Raw genomic sequence first — 17,189 nt, 5'->3', positions numbered from 1 at the left:
GTGGCAGCATGATAACAGTCTATAAAGTCTGGACTCCATACAGTACTCCAGAAATACATCCAGCCATGGATCCCATGTTTCCTTCAGTGAACAATCTGATCACGGTCAATAGATGTTTGGAGGCCGAAGATGAGAAGGATGTGTGAAGCCATCCGTATTGGCATCCTACACTCTGGAATTTATAATCGCTCTGGTTGAATAGTTGCATGCAACATGCAGGTCTATGTACATGTACATGTATGTGCTTTGTAATGTAGGCACGACAATGTCAAGTTTTAAGCAATGTACAGAAGAAAATGTTTGTGTGTCATTCCTGTATACTAGCTGTGTCCTTTCTTTGTGGTCATTGCCCTGTGTTTGAACTGATTATTATGCTGGTACCTCAGGTAGTAAACATGTTATGTCAGCATATTTCTGTGGATATCCTTTACAAACATGAAAAAATAATCCTTGTTCACTTAGTCAATAAAATGTAATGTCCTTTTGTGACTTTGAAGACCGGTGTGCAGTTACGTGTAAATGAGATATGTTATAAAAACAATGGTCTAGCCCTGAAAAATCCTTACTTTCAGATCAGTTAACCCTTTGGACACGTTTTACCTTTTCTTGGTTTATACAGTAATGATTTCATCGTCCTTGCAAGCAATGTTAATTGCAATGGCCTACATCTTGACCTCTGGCTGACCCTGTTACTGACCGGAAAAATCAAACTTTGGACCAGAACGAACCATTTTTTGTGGGTTAATCACTTTGTTCACATGTGACTGTGAGTACGGTACAGACTGCACAGTGTTCTGTGAGGCAATAGCCCATGTGTACATGTATGTACATGTACATGTGTCAAGGTACACATTTGTGCTAGAACATAGTACACAAAAGAACTGTGGGCATTCATTTCTCAAATGTATAAGAACAGCCCATTGACATGATTGAAGGCAGTATTGATTTAAACACAGACAAGCTTTGGACTTTGCATACATGTACATAGTACAAATGTACATGTACAATGCATTATGGTCCAATGCAGTGGACGGCCTGTATTGTGAACATCGCTCTGTCTGTCTGTGTGTGTGACTGTGTATTGGAGACAATTACGTCAGTGCTCAGGTATGGCAGATATTCATAACAATATTCTTTCATTAACGTTCCCATTTGAGGCTCATAATACCTGTGTGCCATTGAGAGTGATGACTCACGTGCCGGAAATCTACAACTGTGTGCGTATAATTTAATATTGATTTTTGTAACAGGAAATTATCGGTGGGATTCCTAATGGAACATGTGTACAGTGTACAGGTACGGTAGGTGTACTGGTACGGTACCGGTAGGTCCCTAATGAAAGGATACAGTGTACATATCCATGTACAGTATGTACACGTGAGTATCAAAATTTGGGTCACTTTCATTCTTGTACCGCTACATGTACGGTATGAGAAGAAATGGGTGTTCACATGTTTTCACTGCACACTACAGCTTACATATCATGTACATTTATTTAGCCATTGATTTGGGTCACAGATGGAGAGAATTCTTTTAGACACTTGAAGAGACAAGACCCACGGATGACATCACACAACAACTTTTGTTTTTATGTGAATATTTTATGCGTTTGTTGAAGAATACGTTTTTTTATGTACATGTTTAAAAAAAGGAGACAAGACCCACGAATGACATCACACAACAACTTTTGTTTTATGTGAATATTGCGTTTGTTGAAGAATCAGTTTCTTTATACATGTACATGTTAAAAAAAAAGTAGGGACATAAATTCAGTTTAGGACTGAATTCAGTTTGGGACTGACCACATGTAGATTTTCTGATGTCAGATGACACTCTACAGGTGTATCACAGTTCTAAAGTCCCAAACCCATGTTCACGTGTACAAAACAGTCAGCAGTGTAGTCTTGTTGCTGTTACAGTTTTCACAATCAATGTACAATGTAATTTAGTGAATATTTCTAAGGAAAATCAAAATGATATAACTATGGAGCTATGTAACCAAGGTACCGGTACATGTACTTGCTCTGAACATGCAGCATGCTTCATCAATGGTCAAAGTTGACTTCCGAAAAATACATCAATTTTAAAACACATCACATGACCGTTACTCAAGTACATGAGAGTTCAAAGTTTACATTACATGTACATGTCATACATGGGTGTGATGAGGGTGTGTCCAAAAAATTCCATCAAGAGTTGGTGTGTCAAAATATAATGATCCAAACAAGAATTTAAAGCAACATGGCTTTAGCATGCCCACAGATTTATTAGTGTCACATGTTCATGCACATGCAAGTGTACTTAATATGCACAGGCATCATACCAGTACGTGTGGGTTGTTTCCTTTTCTACTTTATTCAGAGATGTTTATTTTGACTGCAGTTTATCTGTCCTCTCCCATGGGTCATTCTTACTCCATTCAATAGCAGTCTGTTGGTAGACTTTGGATTTCCATCGCAATGTTGACATTGCACAGACAACAGGATCATAAAGGATTAACTCCAAGCCAATATTGACCTTCTAGATGGAAACCAGGGAGATGTTCAATGATCGATAGATCCCTTGGATGAGCCAGCCTCAAAAGTTTAACCCTGGTACTGGCTGCACATACCGTATGCTCACAAATGTTTATTTGAATGGAAGGAGGCTTGAATCATGACTGTTCTCTCAGACGTGAGGCACAGCATTGCATCAACAAACAGAAGATGATTTGCACGCTTGGTGAGGGGTTCATCAGCAGAGAACAATCGCCGCAGTGAGTGGATAATATGTGGCAGGGTTAAATCATTGAAAGATACGTCATACTCCAAAACGGACATCTTAAGATCGTACGTCATACTCCAAAATGGACATCTTGAGATCGTGTGGAAACAAAAGCCTGGATTGTGTCTGAAGTGAGAAGATTGTTAATTTGAAAGATTCAGGATTGCTGCATTTTATTCTTGATGGACTTTGCAAAAGCTGATGCCACTCACAGGAAAACTTCACCCGAAAGGAAGGCTTCCTTTATAGCTCACAGATCTCTTTATAGGGCAAGTATTTTAAAAACATAACAAGAACAGCATGTACATGTACGGTACATGTACTATTTTTCATACTGTAAGTATGCATTCCTGAAGAGCGTTAAACTATAGAGCAAGGAACTAGCCTTTTCTTGTCCCTCACTTTTCCTTAGTTGTCCCCTCTCGCAATATGAGGCACAGCATTGCATCAACAAACAGAACAAGCTTGGTGAGAAGTTTAGCAGAGAACAATCGCCTTGGCAAGTGGATGATTTGTGGCAGGGTTAAATCGTTGAAAGATACGTCATACTCCAAAAATGGACATCTTGAGATCGTGTGGAAACATGAGCATGGATTAATATTGTGTCTGAAGTGAGAAGATTGTTAATTTGAAAGATTCAGGATTGCTGCATCTTATTCTTGATGGACTTTGCAAAAGCTGATGCCACTCACAGGAAAACTTCACCCAAAAGGATGGCTTCCTTCACAGCTTAGGGCAAGTATTTAAAAAACAAAACGAACCATTTTTCGTATCATACAGGCTATACTGTAAGTAGTAGGAATTGCATTCGTGATGGGTGTTAGCTTTTTCTTGTCCCTCACTTTTCCTTAGTTGTCCCCTCTTGCAATGCTGTACTGTTTTACTTTTGCCTCCCACTGTGAAGTGGTTGAACCCTATGACTCATTCTGCTTGCATTAATAATAGCGCTGCTGCCTCAAGAGCCCAGAAATCACTATTCACAGAGCAGGGGATTTATTTTGATTTCCGAGGGGCATATTTTCCCATCCATTGTCTGCAAATTTAGGAAGAATACAGTAGATGTTTCTGTTCCCAATGTCCTTCTGGAGTGTGTGTCTTTGTATGGCCATGGAGGGTATGCTGCGGAAGTACATTTATATTGTTCGGAACGTTTCCTTCGGTATTATGGAAATGAGCTTAAAGAAGGTTTTTGCCACAAAAAAAGCCTTTGGTTACTAATTAAGGGTCAAATATTAAGCTATGGGTGGTTGAGCTTCATTCTGAAAGGGAAATTTGAGTTCAGGCAGAGTTCATTGAGATTCAGAATTGTGTTTGAAGTGGGTCCGCCTCTGTGAGGATTGCCTGCAGTTAAATGCTAATTTTGGATGAAACCGCAGAAAGGAAACCTGTGTGGCTGTACTGTAGAACCTGTGATGGAAGATTGTGATGGAACTGTTTGATTTTTTTATACATTTTAAAAGTGTCTGCCATTAAATAAAATGTGAAGTTCCTTTTTTGTAATAAAGGTTATATTTGAATTTGAATTGTGAATTTGTCTCTAAATTTACACTTACACATTGCACATCATTTAAAAGTTGACATAAATTTGATTTTTTTTTCTTACATGTAAATCAGTATTTGGCTATATTGTATGCATTTACCTGTATGTATGTATTCTCCGGCCTACTGGTCCATACAGTACACGTATACATACTTTTATTTTTACATGTACTTACCTTGTACATGTATGACATGTCAAGTTTAATTTGGGAGAAAATCTTTCACGCTCCGGCAGATTTTATTCAGACCTAATTAATCAACTCGACTAGTTAGCCAAAAGGATTTCCTCTGGTCATATTTATAGTCAATAAATTTCATCATCTGCGAGTTACGGTACCTCCATCTGCATGTTCACATCCCCAAGGCGAAGAGATGCCTGAAATAGCATCGTTAGGATTACCTCATCTGAACGAACGGTAAAGGTCACTCCCAATCAATGCCAGGCTTGCCAGCGTGCATCGACCGTGTGGAACTGGTCGCGGGAATTCTGAATGGAATTATTAAATGGCGCAGTTCCAACGTGGAACTGCCAACCCTGGCCTGGGAACAATGATGTAATGGTTCTCATGGCATCAGCTCTGCTTTGACAGATGCGTGGGTATATAAGCCCTGCCGCGTGGATGTTGCCGATTTTACGTCTTTGGTTTTGGTTTGAAAGCAAGTTGTGCTCTGGCATGGTCTGACGAATGCAAAAGTTGTGTCAGTTTTTCCACATGCTTACTTAGATTGACTAATCTGCATTGTTTGGCTTTGGTGTGTTTGTTTGTGGGATGGACTGTTTGGACTTTGACCTCCTGTGACCTCTACTTGGATGTTTTGACTGTCGGTCGTGGGTGAATCATGCTGTGTTTTGTTCTTCCTGGGTTTGGTAAATTACGAAGGAAGAAGAGGAGAACCAAGAATCTCAAGATGATGAAGCTCAATGGTAATACATTGGAGATTGCAGTGATATGTTTTTCATTTAATATACGATAGATTTATTTATTTTTCTTTGTAACAGAAAATTGTGTATATTGTAGGAATTATGAAAATACCGGTATAATGGTCCAAATATTTAAAAGCTTCCGGTAGGTAGCATTGATGTAGAGTTGTGGATGTGCTTATTTTGTTTGTTGGGTTTTTCTTTCAAACAAAGTAAAGGATTTGGGTTTATTTTCTACGGTACAGCACACCATACAAAAATGTACAGTATACTAGTGCAATATTTCTTGTATTGCTTTTAGCATGTGAACCATTGAATTTCAGGATTTTTCAAGATAAACTGTCTCTGACATTCACACTGGAGGGAGTTTGGTGAAACAACATGCACTTTTTTCATTGCTATGCCCTGAGGTTAGCATGCATGGTGTACCAGTACGGTAACTGTATCTTTCTATGTACAAATACCGGTACTTTGTTTAAAAATTGTTGAGTTAAAGAAGGTGACCTTCACTTCATGTTCTTGGATTGTAGTTATTGGTCAATGGTCATGCAATAGTTGATGTACTGTACAAGACACAGTGTGACTTTCTATATCAGATGGTGTCTAGACTACCTTGTTAATCTGTGTTGTTTATTTTCCCAATTACCGGTAGGTACATATAGGGTACATGTACCTCCTATTAAAGTGATGGCTTGTTGCCACCTTTATTGTGTAATAATGCTTGTTCAGTGTGGCCTGGTCCATGGTTGATTTATTTGTATAGCCTGATCTGTTTAGGAAATGTGGGCAGATAATAGGAAGGAATCACTCTAAACAAATAGAGGGTTACTTCCTGATGAGATAGTTAATAACTTCCACCACAGTGACTGAGCTACTGGTACATGTAGTCTCTGTCTACATGAGGTGGAAATTGTGAATCCAAGCTTGGTAATTTGTGGACCCATAGAGCTGACAGGTCACTGTCGGTTTTAGAAATGATTAATTGGTGCACGTGCAGCTACCAGTAGGGTATGGACAGAGGAAGATGGGAAAGGCTGGTATATGTATAGGTTTGGAAATATGTGTACGTGCATGGTTAGTTGGCTGTGCCCACAAGATTTGACATGACTTTGCTTTCTAAATAGTCAGTGGTTTTTCAGTTTTAAACAAAATTTGCAAGTACGACCTATGTAACGAAATTGGTATTCTGTCTTAAGAATTATTTTAAAAGTGTCCTACACTACAGAGAAAATGCAGCATTATAATGTGTTTCATGAAAATTGAAAATACCACACCTTTGATTTCATCATTGACTACATATATTAGCAACACTGCCTCCGTCATTTCCAGATTTGAAGGTTTTTTTTAAACCTAACCCCTAGGGGGTGTGCAAAATTATATGAAAACTTTGAGTCCTCACCAGGTACCAGGTAGGTACCAGTAAACTTGTACACATGTTCATGAATTATTCCTTCAATTGATTAATGTAAAGAGATTCTTCAACAGGTGCAGCGGTATTGTTTCTTTTCCTTAGCAAGGAAACATGTGTTGACACTTCATTCCACCAAGGATCTTGATTTGTTGTGACATGTACTTGGTTTTCATTATGTGGTTACAAGCGTCCAACTTGCATTGTTTTCACACTGTTCACTTTCCCTATGGTCCTTGACCTGTGAACGGTGACAAGCACAACCCATAAATTTGCCACATTATCAGAGAAAAAAGGTGTGACCAAAAAGGCCAGAACAAATGTTTGATAGGCTGCATAGCAGTGCTTGTTTAGGCTGGGATCCCATGGGGCCTGATAATGTCTGGATAATCCCAGACCCCATTAAATCTTTCAGCTGGCCCTTCAGCTTACAGCTGGCCTTACAGGGTTCTGCTGGCCTGACCACAGTTTTACTGAGGTAGCCAGTCTACTAGACATTTACATGGATGTTTGCTTGTAGTTCTGGCACCTCATGCACATGCTGTCATAATTTTTAAACTTGTTGAGATTTAAGCTTGATCACATCAATCTCTGGGCGTGTTATTGTCATGAAGTCAGGCACTGGATTGGAATATGGGTTCTTTTCTTTTTTTCAAAGTTAGCCTGGGCAGATATACAATGTTCATGTACATGTAGGTTCTTCAACATGCATACAACATCTGATACCGATTTGTGGTCAATTGGTATATTTTATGGGAACATGGGGGGGGGGGAGAACAATCAAACAAAAACATGGTATTATTACATTGCTTAAATACTGTCTGGCACATCAGTTGCATCACAAAGGTGCAGCACATTATATGTAGTTAAGCAGGCCATACCGGTACATCCATGTACATGTACGTACATGTATGTATGTAAATGTACAGTATGTACCTAGGCAACACATATGTACATGTACAAATGTACATGTACATGTACATGTATCATTGTACATGTGTATGTTTGGCTGTGTCACACATCATCAGAGCTGATTCATTTTGCTTAACCCTAATCTCTGCAGAATTGAATCGGGGTACATGTACATGTACATGCTGGGGGGTACCGGTAATTACGGGTACCAAATGCTACAAAATACGGTACATTGTACTGCTAATTAGTATTTGGGGGTGAAGTACCAAATGCTGCAAAAGAGTACACAAATACTGGAAACTACGGTACATGTACTAAGCTAGTAGAATACAACAAATTAGTACTCAACATGAGATCGTCAAGTGTACATGTACATGTACATGGACACATACTGGTAATTACCGGTTAATAATACTGGAGGCTTTTACGCTCAGTGAGTAAACCCACCAGGCATTTGCGGGGTTACATGTAAAGCTTTAGACCCGGCCAGGTTAAGCCACTCAGAATAGAAAGCAGAATTTGGTCAGGATAAATTGGATTGTATGGATTAGGTCAGAGAGGCCTTATGTCAAACTCTGGAGTCTCAGGGTCAGCTGGTCTGGTTTCTGTCATCTTGGCTGGTTTACATGTATTACAGGCTACTGTAACTTGATCTGGAAACTGCATGCTGGGCTCACAAATTGACCGTGGACTTAGTAAGAGGACAACCCAGCTGGATTTTGGCCAAAATTATACAGAATAAAAAATGCATCGTATGTACCGGTATATTTACATGTACATGTACCAATCATGCAAGTGAATACTTAGCCCTGTACCATCAGTGCCAAATTTTCTTGGCTCTGCTTACAGTTAGCGAAAAATCCCTGCTTACTATAGCAGAAACTAACTATGTTAGCGAGGAATTTTGGCTTCTGCGCATGCGCACAACCGGCAACTAAGGATTCTGTGCTTACAGGGTTAGCACAGAATATTTCTGCTAGCGCGGTTACCACAGAAAATGGTGATCGTGAAAAAAATTGCCCAACCAACCCTTCACAAGTACTCGGTGTCCTACCGCCTACCGGGTATGTTGATATAATTACTCAACCTTCTCTATTTGTCCAACATGTTAACATGCTAATTCCTGTACCGTTTGTTTTCATAAGGTTGTGGGGAAAGGATTTTTTTCCTGAGGAAGTACATGTGTATCTCAAAAGAGTTGCAATATATGTGGACACTTGGCCCATCCCACAACATACATGAACAGTAATCATTTCCTGTGGTCGCCAAACCAGAAAACCCACACAAAGCATTTGCCTTTGTCATTGCCAAGTGAACTGTACAGTGTATATTTTTATAATGCAGGTTTTAACCCAAAGGCATGTGGGTATTTCCATTATGCATAATGTGGGGGCCGTGGTTGACTCAGTGGCACTCTACCTCCTACAGTCAGGAATGCGTGCAGACGCGCACATAAATTTGTCAAGTCTGTTCAGTCTCATTTTGAACTTGGGATTACATTTTGGAGACATGGTGTTACAATTGCAAATCTGGACTACGGTACCCACAACTACAAGTACGTGTATATGGTACAACTACTAGGAGACCGAGTCTCTCCCTTCTGTGAAATTATGACTGCTATATTCAGGTGAATACAGTTTGATACGGTACATGTGTATATCCCTCAAAAAGTTCTAACTGGGAACCACCACTGATGTTCACAGAGTGGAACAGTCTACAGGAAAGAACAAAGCCAGCGTTGTTCAGCACCAGTTGTTCAGGTATTTCATTTGACAGGTTTTGGCATGAAATCACTGCTGCACCATCCTGTGTGTATTGTGAAGACTAAATTGCCCCCAAGGACCTTGTCTAGATCCCAGGCTCAATCTTGGGGCCTTGCTGTGGATTTCGGTGCAGGGAGACTGTCCAAGCCCTTGGCTGGCCCACATGGTGTAGGGCAGTAACCTGTAACTTGTCAGGCATTTCTCATTCTGTGAGTCAAGTGAGCGAGTGGCAGTTAGGGACGATGTAAAAATCAGTCTGGGTGGATTTAGTGCTATTACTGACGTTTATTGGGATTAATACTGCAAGATACGTGTACGTGTGTAACTGTAAGAATTGCCAGTCATGTCAGTGGCAATGTTGTTTGATTTTGAGCTCCGAAAGATGATTGAGACCAGTGAGAGGGAACTTTTTTCTGCAGGTAAATGTTTTCTTGCTTCACTTTCTGTTCACTTTTTTGAATTTCTGAAATGTATTCAGTAAAAAATAAATGCACATGTGATTGTGAAGTACATGTATTCTTTATGAATAATGACTGAATTTCACTATTGGGACCATAAGTCAATCCTGACCTTTGTTTTTTACATTTTTGTTTGACATTTCAACTTTAATTTTTCCATACGGTTTTGTTCATTTATAAGATTTTCTTTAAATTGCATGCATGTTATTAATTTTTCGCTGAGTTACAAAAAGGGACGAAAGGGGATGAACCTGTGTTCACAGGAACAGAGTGCCCATCTCTCTTTAATAGCGATTGGGCCAGACTCATATGCTGCTGTGGGGGGATCACCACACCTCCTCCACAGCGAGTCTGTTACCTTCCCAGCATTGAACATGTTGAATAATGCCGGTAGTGCGGTACCCATTTAACACCTGGGTTGAGAGGAGTAATTGAGGTAAAGCGCCTTACTCAAGGGCACAACACGTATGGCCACGGCGGGGCTCCAACCCACAACCTCACGATCATGAATCCTGTGCTCCACATGAATCCTGTGCTCCACCGCTAGACCACACGTGCCCTCAAAATTATTATTACACAATCTTGTTCAGTAGCTTTTGGGGACCACACCTGTACTGTTAATGGGGACCGAAGACACTATGGGGACAGCAGAAAGTCCCCGTAACTCGTTAGTAATTTCCCAAACAACAGAAAACTTCCTCATAGCGCAGTGTTGGCACGCCAACTGGTACCGACAACAATAAACCACTCCTCTGACTGTGTTATATGGCATTTTTTAATTTGTGAAATAAAATTTACAAACATACTTTTGGCATGTTTTGATATTTTGTGTTGAATTACACGTGCAAGTACATGTAGGAAAGTCCAATTGATGTAAAATCTGTTTGAATCTTCGAAAGGCAGAAACTACATGTAGATTTAAAATGAACAGTCTCAGGCTGTTTCTTTTGTAAATGTAATCTATTCTCCTGAATTTTTTTCCACTTCAAGTCCCAAAACTGTATACATGTTAAACAAATGTCTGGTTATTAGTTCGCCTCTCCCATTACCCCATGAAACATCAGAATTGTGGGACAAATTGTTCAGACCTGTAGTATGTAATGGAACCTATCCCTCAGGGCTACAGATAGGGTGAAGTGGGTTATTTCACCAGTGCAAGTTTTGCTGTTGTTCCCAACAGGTAACATTTCTGTTTATTTAGTGATTCGAGACTTTTGTAACCCAGTATTGTCCAAATGGGATGAAAGGTAAACAAATTAGCGATCATATGGCAATCAGTTTGGGGCAGATTGAATTTGGGGTATGGTCCACATTTTCTGTACTTTTTTCTGTTGTTCAAGGGGACATGTGATACAGGTTTAACATTTTTGTTGAAAAAAAACTTAAGGAATATAATTAAGTAAAAGAAACACGTGGTGCTGGTACCAGGGTACATTGTACATGTAAAAAAATGTATGTCATGAATGATTGGTATTTGGAAAAGAAAACCTACACACATGTATGTATGAGTAATGTGTCTAACTTTTGTTTCTCAAGTCAGACTAGACGCAATGCCAGTAGTTTGATTTTCTTTTGTAAATTATCAGCTTTTAAAATTTTCATAATCAGGTTGATACAGGGTGAACTTGTTTTAGGATTAAAGTTCATGTCTCTTCCTCTATTGTTCCTCTTTGGGCCCTTGTTCCTGTTTCTAATGACATACATGTAGAAACCTATGTACATGTTACAGTTGAAGCGAAGTTGTGTTTCCATTGAAGAAATCATGTGATCAGCTTTCAGTTTCTTCACTCTTTCCCGGTGGAAACTGGGGAGAAGTCCCTAAAATTACGGGCAGTTTCCAGGTTTTTAGTACGTACAGTGCATGTACAATAAATGCTGGTGGTCCCTCAGCTATATGCTCAGTGGAATATGCAACTTTGCAACAAGTATTAGCATTACAAGATAATTGAATATCCAGTGTCATGTTTATAAGGCACTTGGGCCCTCTTAGCCTGTCCAAACCACAAATCTGTGCCGCCCATGCACCCTCCCCTTGGGCCTCCAGCAACACAAGGCAAACTTTTCTTTTCCACTCCAGTTGCGCCTAATTTACAATCAACACCCCTCTAGCAAAATCAGTATTTTTTTTTATTAACTCAGGCACTGTGGGGTTTTCAGAGAGGTCCAGTTGTAGGACAGACCGGCCTTTCTTGTTTGAGGTCTCGGTGGTGCAGTGTGGAATGTAGCAGGTGTAACCTCAAACCTTGAATGTTTGGTCTGAGACCCAGGGAATCTTCGGGCCATTAAGTGGACCCTTCCAGTGAATTGCACAATGCTTCCTCAATGGGGGATTGAGAAGTTTGTAGTGGAGGATTTGGCCAATTGTGAATTGTCCCATCCAGTGTTGACAGATTTTTAGGGTGCCATTTTGGTTGTCTTCCCAAGTTCATTTGTTGTGACTGTTCATTGGTTTTTCAACATCTGTTGAGTGAGCAGATGTGTGCACAACAAGTATGTTTTGTCAACAAACAGAGCCATTACTGGTAGTTTCAGGAATTTGACACAGTTACATGTACTATCACCTTACATGTATATGCATGGTAAATAATACGTCTAACTTTTGCAGAAAAAAATTTATAACTTTATACCTACTTCTCCATGGCATTATACTGGTACTTTATACTTCTCCGTTAATTGTATGGTAGGTACCTGTTAACATAATATCATGTACACAGTATTTTGCTCAGAAATGTTTTGACAATACTTGAGTCTTGACTGTGTTATCCGAAGGATATTACATAAATTTATTAACAGGAAGGTTGAAACTTGAAGGCAGTTCTTCTTTTCATATCTGAACCGAATTTCTCTGCATGTGAAAATGTACAATGTACCGTCACTGGTGGATGTAGGTGGTCATTTCCATGTGGATAATCACAATATGCAAGGGTAAATCATGAATTTATGTTTGGCTAATGGAACTTCACAAAAATGTAAAGTTTGTTTAATCTTTATGATGTACACATACATTCACTTCAGACTTGGACTCTGATCGGAATGGAGTGACTCAAAACGTTAACTCAGAATCAAGAACTTGGCTGATAGGTCTTCTCTCAAATGACGTCACTTCCTACAGATTTCCACGTGCATCAGCATTTTGTGCGTCAACTTGTTGTGATGCTCATCGGCTGCACCGTATTTTGAAGAAATTTTGAGCAACATGCGCACGTGTATAGAACATTTTGCAAGCGGCGAGCACACGCACCTGATGGTGTTGAATACGCAGTTTGTAATTTTCCTACAAAAAAGCATCCTATAGTATGAGAGAGATCTATTGATAGTTGGAAACTACATGTAAGTGTGCATTCAACAATTTGTTTTCCACCGTCAGACCCTAATGTCCAGTGCTTTTTTTTTTTTTTTGTTCTCTGCAGATTCCTCTATGGACATAGCCCCCTCCTTGATTACTCTGTATGATAAGTATGCATCAACAGACAACGAACTCATGTCGATCAAGGAGAACACAACCACCACGACGGAGTCACCTGACAGGACCAGCAGTGATGGCATCATCACAGCCGAGACAGGAACCACTGAAATCGCCGGGAACCAGGAAGATGCCATGGCAGTTGAAGCCACGGGCGCCATGGATGGGCCTCTGAGTAACAGTGACTCTCCCGCTCCGGCCGAACCGACAGATGAGACTACTAAGGCTGAGGAAGCAAACACTATGCCAAATCCCCCTAACCAAAGTTTTCTATACAGTTCTCTCTCGTCTGTGAAGTTGGACTTATCAGATGAGGAAAAAGACACATTTGATACGGATGTGAGTAGCTTGAAACCAAGGAGCGAGAGTTGCCCCGGAATTTTGGACGAAGACTGTGAACAAAGTACTAACGCAACTGTGGAGACTGAAATAGAACGTACTACTGCAGCGCCTACTGAGAGTAAACAGAAGACATCAAATCTAGAATCCAAATCCTCTGGTCGCGACTCGCGGTCATCAAGTCTTGAGAAAAACAGCCATCCACCACCAAGGCGTAAATCAGCAGCATCCTCGCCGCCAGAGCGGACAGACACTAATGCCAATCTGAGAGGTTTCCAAAGAACATTGTCATTCGGTGCGCGGCTAGCGAGGACGAAATTCAGCCAGTTTATCGAGAGCAACGCTCTTGGAAAATCCAAAAGTGAAGCACCGGCGAACAAGAAGGCCGGCGAGGCACCGACGGCCAAGCCAAGAGGCCGATTACGAAGCGACTCGGAACCAGTGCCCCTGTCAGCCATCAAACTGGACTATAAGAGAAAATCCTCCCGTACCGGTATCAACCCGACCATTTCGTCCGCAGTGGAGGCTGATATTGATGTGTTGTCTCCTTCGCCCTCCCCAGTCTCGACTCCGCCCCTTCGGTCCAGGTCCCAACAGTCCTCCAGACTCAGCATGTCTTATATGGATCAGAAGTGCAAAGAACTAATAGACACTGAGGAGAGTTACGTGATGGATTTGGCAGATGTTATACAGGTGAATGAGTTGAACTATACATTGTACTGTTCTAGAGCAATACTGATAGTCTAGTAATGATCTTTCCCATTGTAGCTTGTAGAGAATCTTCTTACAGGCAGTTAGGCACAACATTTGCTTCATCCGGACCCCAAGAATGATCTGTCAACTCAATTTAGCACATAAGAAAAAACAAATGTCAACATCACAAAACATTCACCCATCACAATTTATATTTCCAAATTAATCAAGTGTTCTTATGCATTACTCAGTTCGTCTTTGGAAGCTGGTAGACAAAAGCCCTTGCAAGGAAATATTTGCTGGATACATTACCGGTACATGAAAATTGACTGTTTGAAGATTCCTTGGGTGTATGTTTCATTGAAAATTATGAAATAGTGCATAAAATTTTCTTGAAACTTTAATCCAGGTATGCCAAGAAATTTTGATATACTTCATAACATTTTTCAGTCTTGTTGTAAATTCATGTATTTTGACACCCCACAGGGCTACAAGCAAGCAATAGCAGCCACCATCAATCTCATCACGGAAGATGACCAAGACACCCTGTTTGGCAACATCCAGGAAATTCACGACTTCAATAAGTAAGTCACCCAGGACCCACCTCTTTCTGGGGAAAAGGTTTTTGGCCCAAGTATGGTGGGAGGGTTTCTATTCTTTGGGTTACGGGTTTCGAGTTAAGTTTTTGAGTTCCAAGTTGACTTTTGGAGTTTCGAGTTGACTTTTGGAGTTTCGAGTTAATTTTTCGAGTTTCGAGTCAAATTTTTGAGTTTCGAGTTTCGAGTTGACGTTTCGAGTTTCAAGGTAACTTTTCGAGTTTCGAGTTGGATTTTCGAGTTTTGAGTTGGATCTTCGAGTTTCGAGTTGGATTTTCAAGTTTCGAGTTGACTTTTCGAGTTTCGAGTTGACTTTTCGAGTTTGGAGTTAACTTTTCGAGTTTCGAGTCATAGGTCCCTATTGTTTCCCTTTGCGATCACAGTGGCAAAGTGTGTCGCTCATCATTCCGACCTCATTAAGTCTGGTCACGGACTCTTAATGAATTACTCCAACTCAGTGGGAGCCCATGTTGGGTGGGATCTAATCAAATTCTATACTGCCCTCTGGAGGGCAATACGGGATTCCATCGGTATACATTATGAATGCCCCGAGCCACTGATGGATACCAGCCAAAGAAACTGCCAATTTGGATCTTATCAAATTATTTATCACCGAGTACGCAATTATGCAGTTCTGCTTTGGTAACTTCTTGATATCACAATTTCTTGACTTCCTGGCGGATTGCTGTTTCTGAAGACTGGTCTCTTCCTAAAGCATTTACCCTAACCACCTCTAACCCATGGTTAGGCTTACCACCATGTAATCGGAGTCGAACAATTTGGGTGTAGAGTTTACCATTATGGTGTTGGATTTTTGCATGGGTATAAGGAAGGTGGTTCCTTATAAATCACTCAAGGCATGCAAGGGGGTTAGGGAGGGTTAAACGGAATGTACATCATTGGCTTTTGCTGTAATATTCAGAAATGAATTATTTGAGGGGTTAGTATAATAGATCAAATATTGTTAGTGTTACACTGACATTTGTGTTCGAAAATGCTGGAAAAACCAAGAAAAACAAAAATGATCAAGTAGTCTGGTTCCTTGACTCCACTAAAGATAAAATGGATCAATTTATAGATGCCAGAAAAGTGTAAGGTAAGGGAACCAGTCTAGCTGGCCTGCACCCGTTCATGAATATGTAACCAATAGCAAACAAAATTTGGACTGAAAAAAAAGGTAAATTTGGAGCAGTAGTTGAAAAATAGTTAGGTTTTTCCAGCGGTGGTCGGCCGAGTCAGAGGCTTAGTTCTGTATCGTGTACCAGTAGGATAAAGTCAGGGGAGCAGTTCAGCATGAGATGTCTTGTCAGTTGTCAACCTTAGGAAATGGAAATAATTTTGGAACCTTGTACCACCTTGGAATCCTCTAGGGATTCTAGACTGGCGGGCCTTTTTCTTGAACTTTCCGTCTCCGTCTTTTTTGTTGACATCGAGGACCTATGATTCATGTGACTGGTGACCTAGGTAGGGTCGTCAACACCTTGGGTTGAAGATTGAATGTGACAGTGTACACAATCCCAGTGAGGCAGGTTCAGCTTTTATAGTTGACCTTATTGTCTTGTCACCATGAGACCCTTGCTTTTGGAGAGGAGTCATCATCCCTGCCGCCGGAAATTGACAATGGCGGGAGTACTTTGTGTCTGAAGGAGGACATTTGTCTGAAGATCATGCAAATTAAGCTGTGTCACGGTCATCGAGACCGATCTCCCATCACTGACACCTTCAATATAACTGTTTATAAGTTCAAGGAAATGGTTCCAAAATACTGAAAGTGGTGCTGCAAATTGTAGACCACTAGCATTATTTTAACACAGTTATAATATCTGGAAGATACCACAGGAAAAGAAGTGTGTGTCTTGAGTAGATTATGGTGTCAGAAAAGGCAAAAATTTTGTCTTTGAATTTCTATAAAATGCATGAAATTCTGTAATCTATGGAATAGGTGCTTGCATACAGGAAGTGTCTATGAAACAAGTGCAGATCAGTATGCAAAACAACACTTGACCTCCAGATTCTGACATTCAACAGACACTTTCTGTCCTGTCTTCGGTAACCCGATGTTGTATGAGGAACAACATGGAAGCTGTTGAGCAAGCAATAGCTTTGCCTGAAATTCTGCTCGAAATGACACCACAACTTCTAAAGACGGCTCTGTCGGCTGGCGCGTGAGGTCCCATACAATTTGCATGCTCTGATATATCGGACATTGTAGTGTGGCTCTGCACTCATGAACGTCTGGTACCTACCTGTAGATTACAAATATATTCCCATGAGAATTGAAAATGTAAAAATCGTTGGAGTCATTGAAACTCTGTATTAAGATTATTAATCTG

General features: G+C 40.4%; 1 protein-coding gene across 3 annotated transcripts in view; it reads left to right on the top strand.

Annotated features, from left to right (window-relative positions):
• The first annotated feature begins 1,015 nt into the window (after positions 1-1,015).
• Positions 1,016-17,189, top strand: part of LOC119742138 — a 47,112-nt gene continuing 30,938 nt past the window's right edge. For 2 of the 3 annotated variants that reach the window (XM_038218170.1, XM_038218169.1), the window contains exons 1-3: positions 9,661-9,726; positions 13,176-14,260; positions 14,747-14,844. In XM_038218170.1, the coding sequence (XP_038074098.1) occupies positions 9,663-9,726; positions 13,176-14,260; positions 14,747-14,844 (1,247 nt within the window). In that variant the 5' untranslated portion in view covers positions 9,661-9,662. Of the gene's footprint in view, positions 1,108-9,660; positions 9,727-13,175; positions 14,261-14,746; positions 14,845-17,189 lie in introns of those variants that run through there. The other variant, XM_038218171.1, reaches the window with a different exon arrangement.

The sequence above is a fragment of the Patiria miniata genome, unplaced genomic scaffold, assembly GCF_015706575.1.
Source record: "Patiria miniata isolate m_02_andy unplaced genomic scaffold, ASM1570657v1 HiC_scaffold_5, whole genome shotgun sequence".
Lineage (NCBI taxonomy): Eukaryota > Metazoa > Echinodermata > Asteroidea > Valvatida > Asterinidae > Patiria > Patiria miniata.
This window is presented reverse-complemented; position numbering and strand designations above follow the sequence as displayed.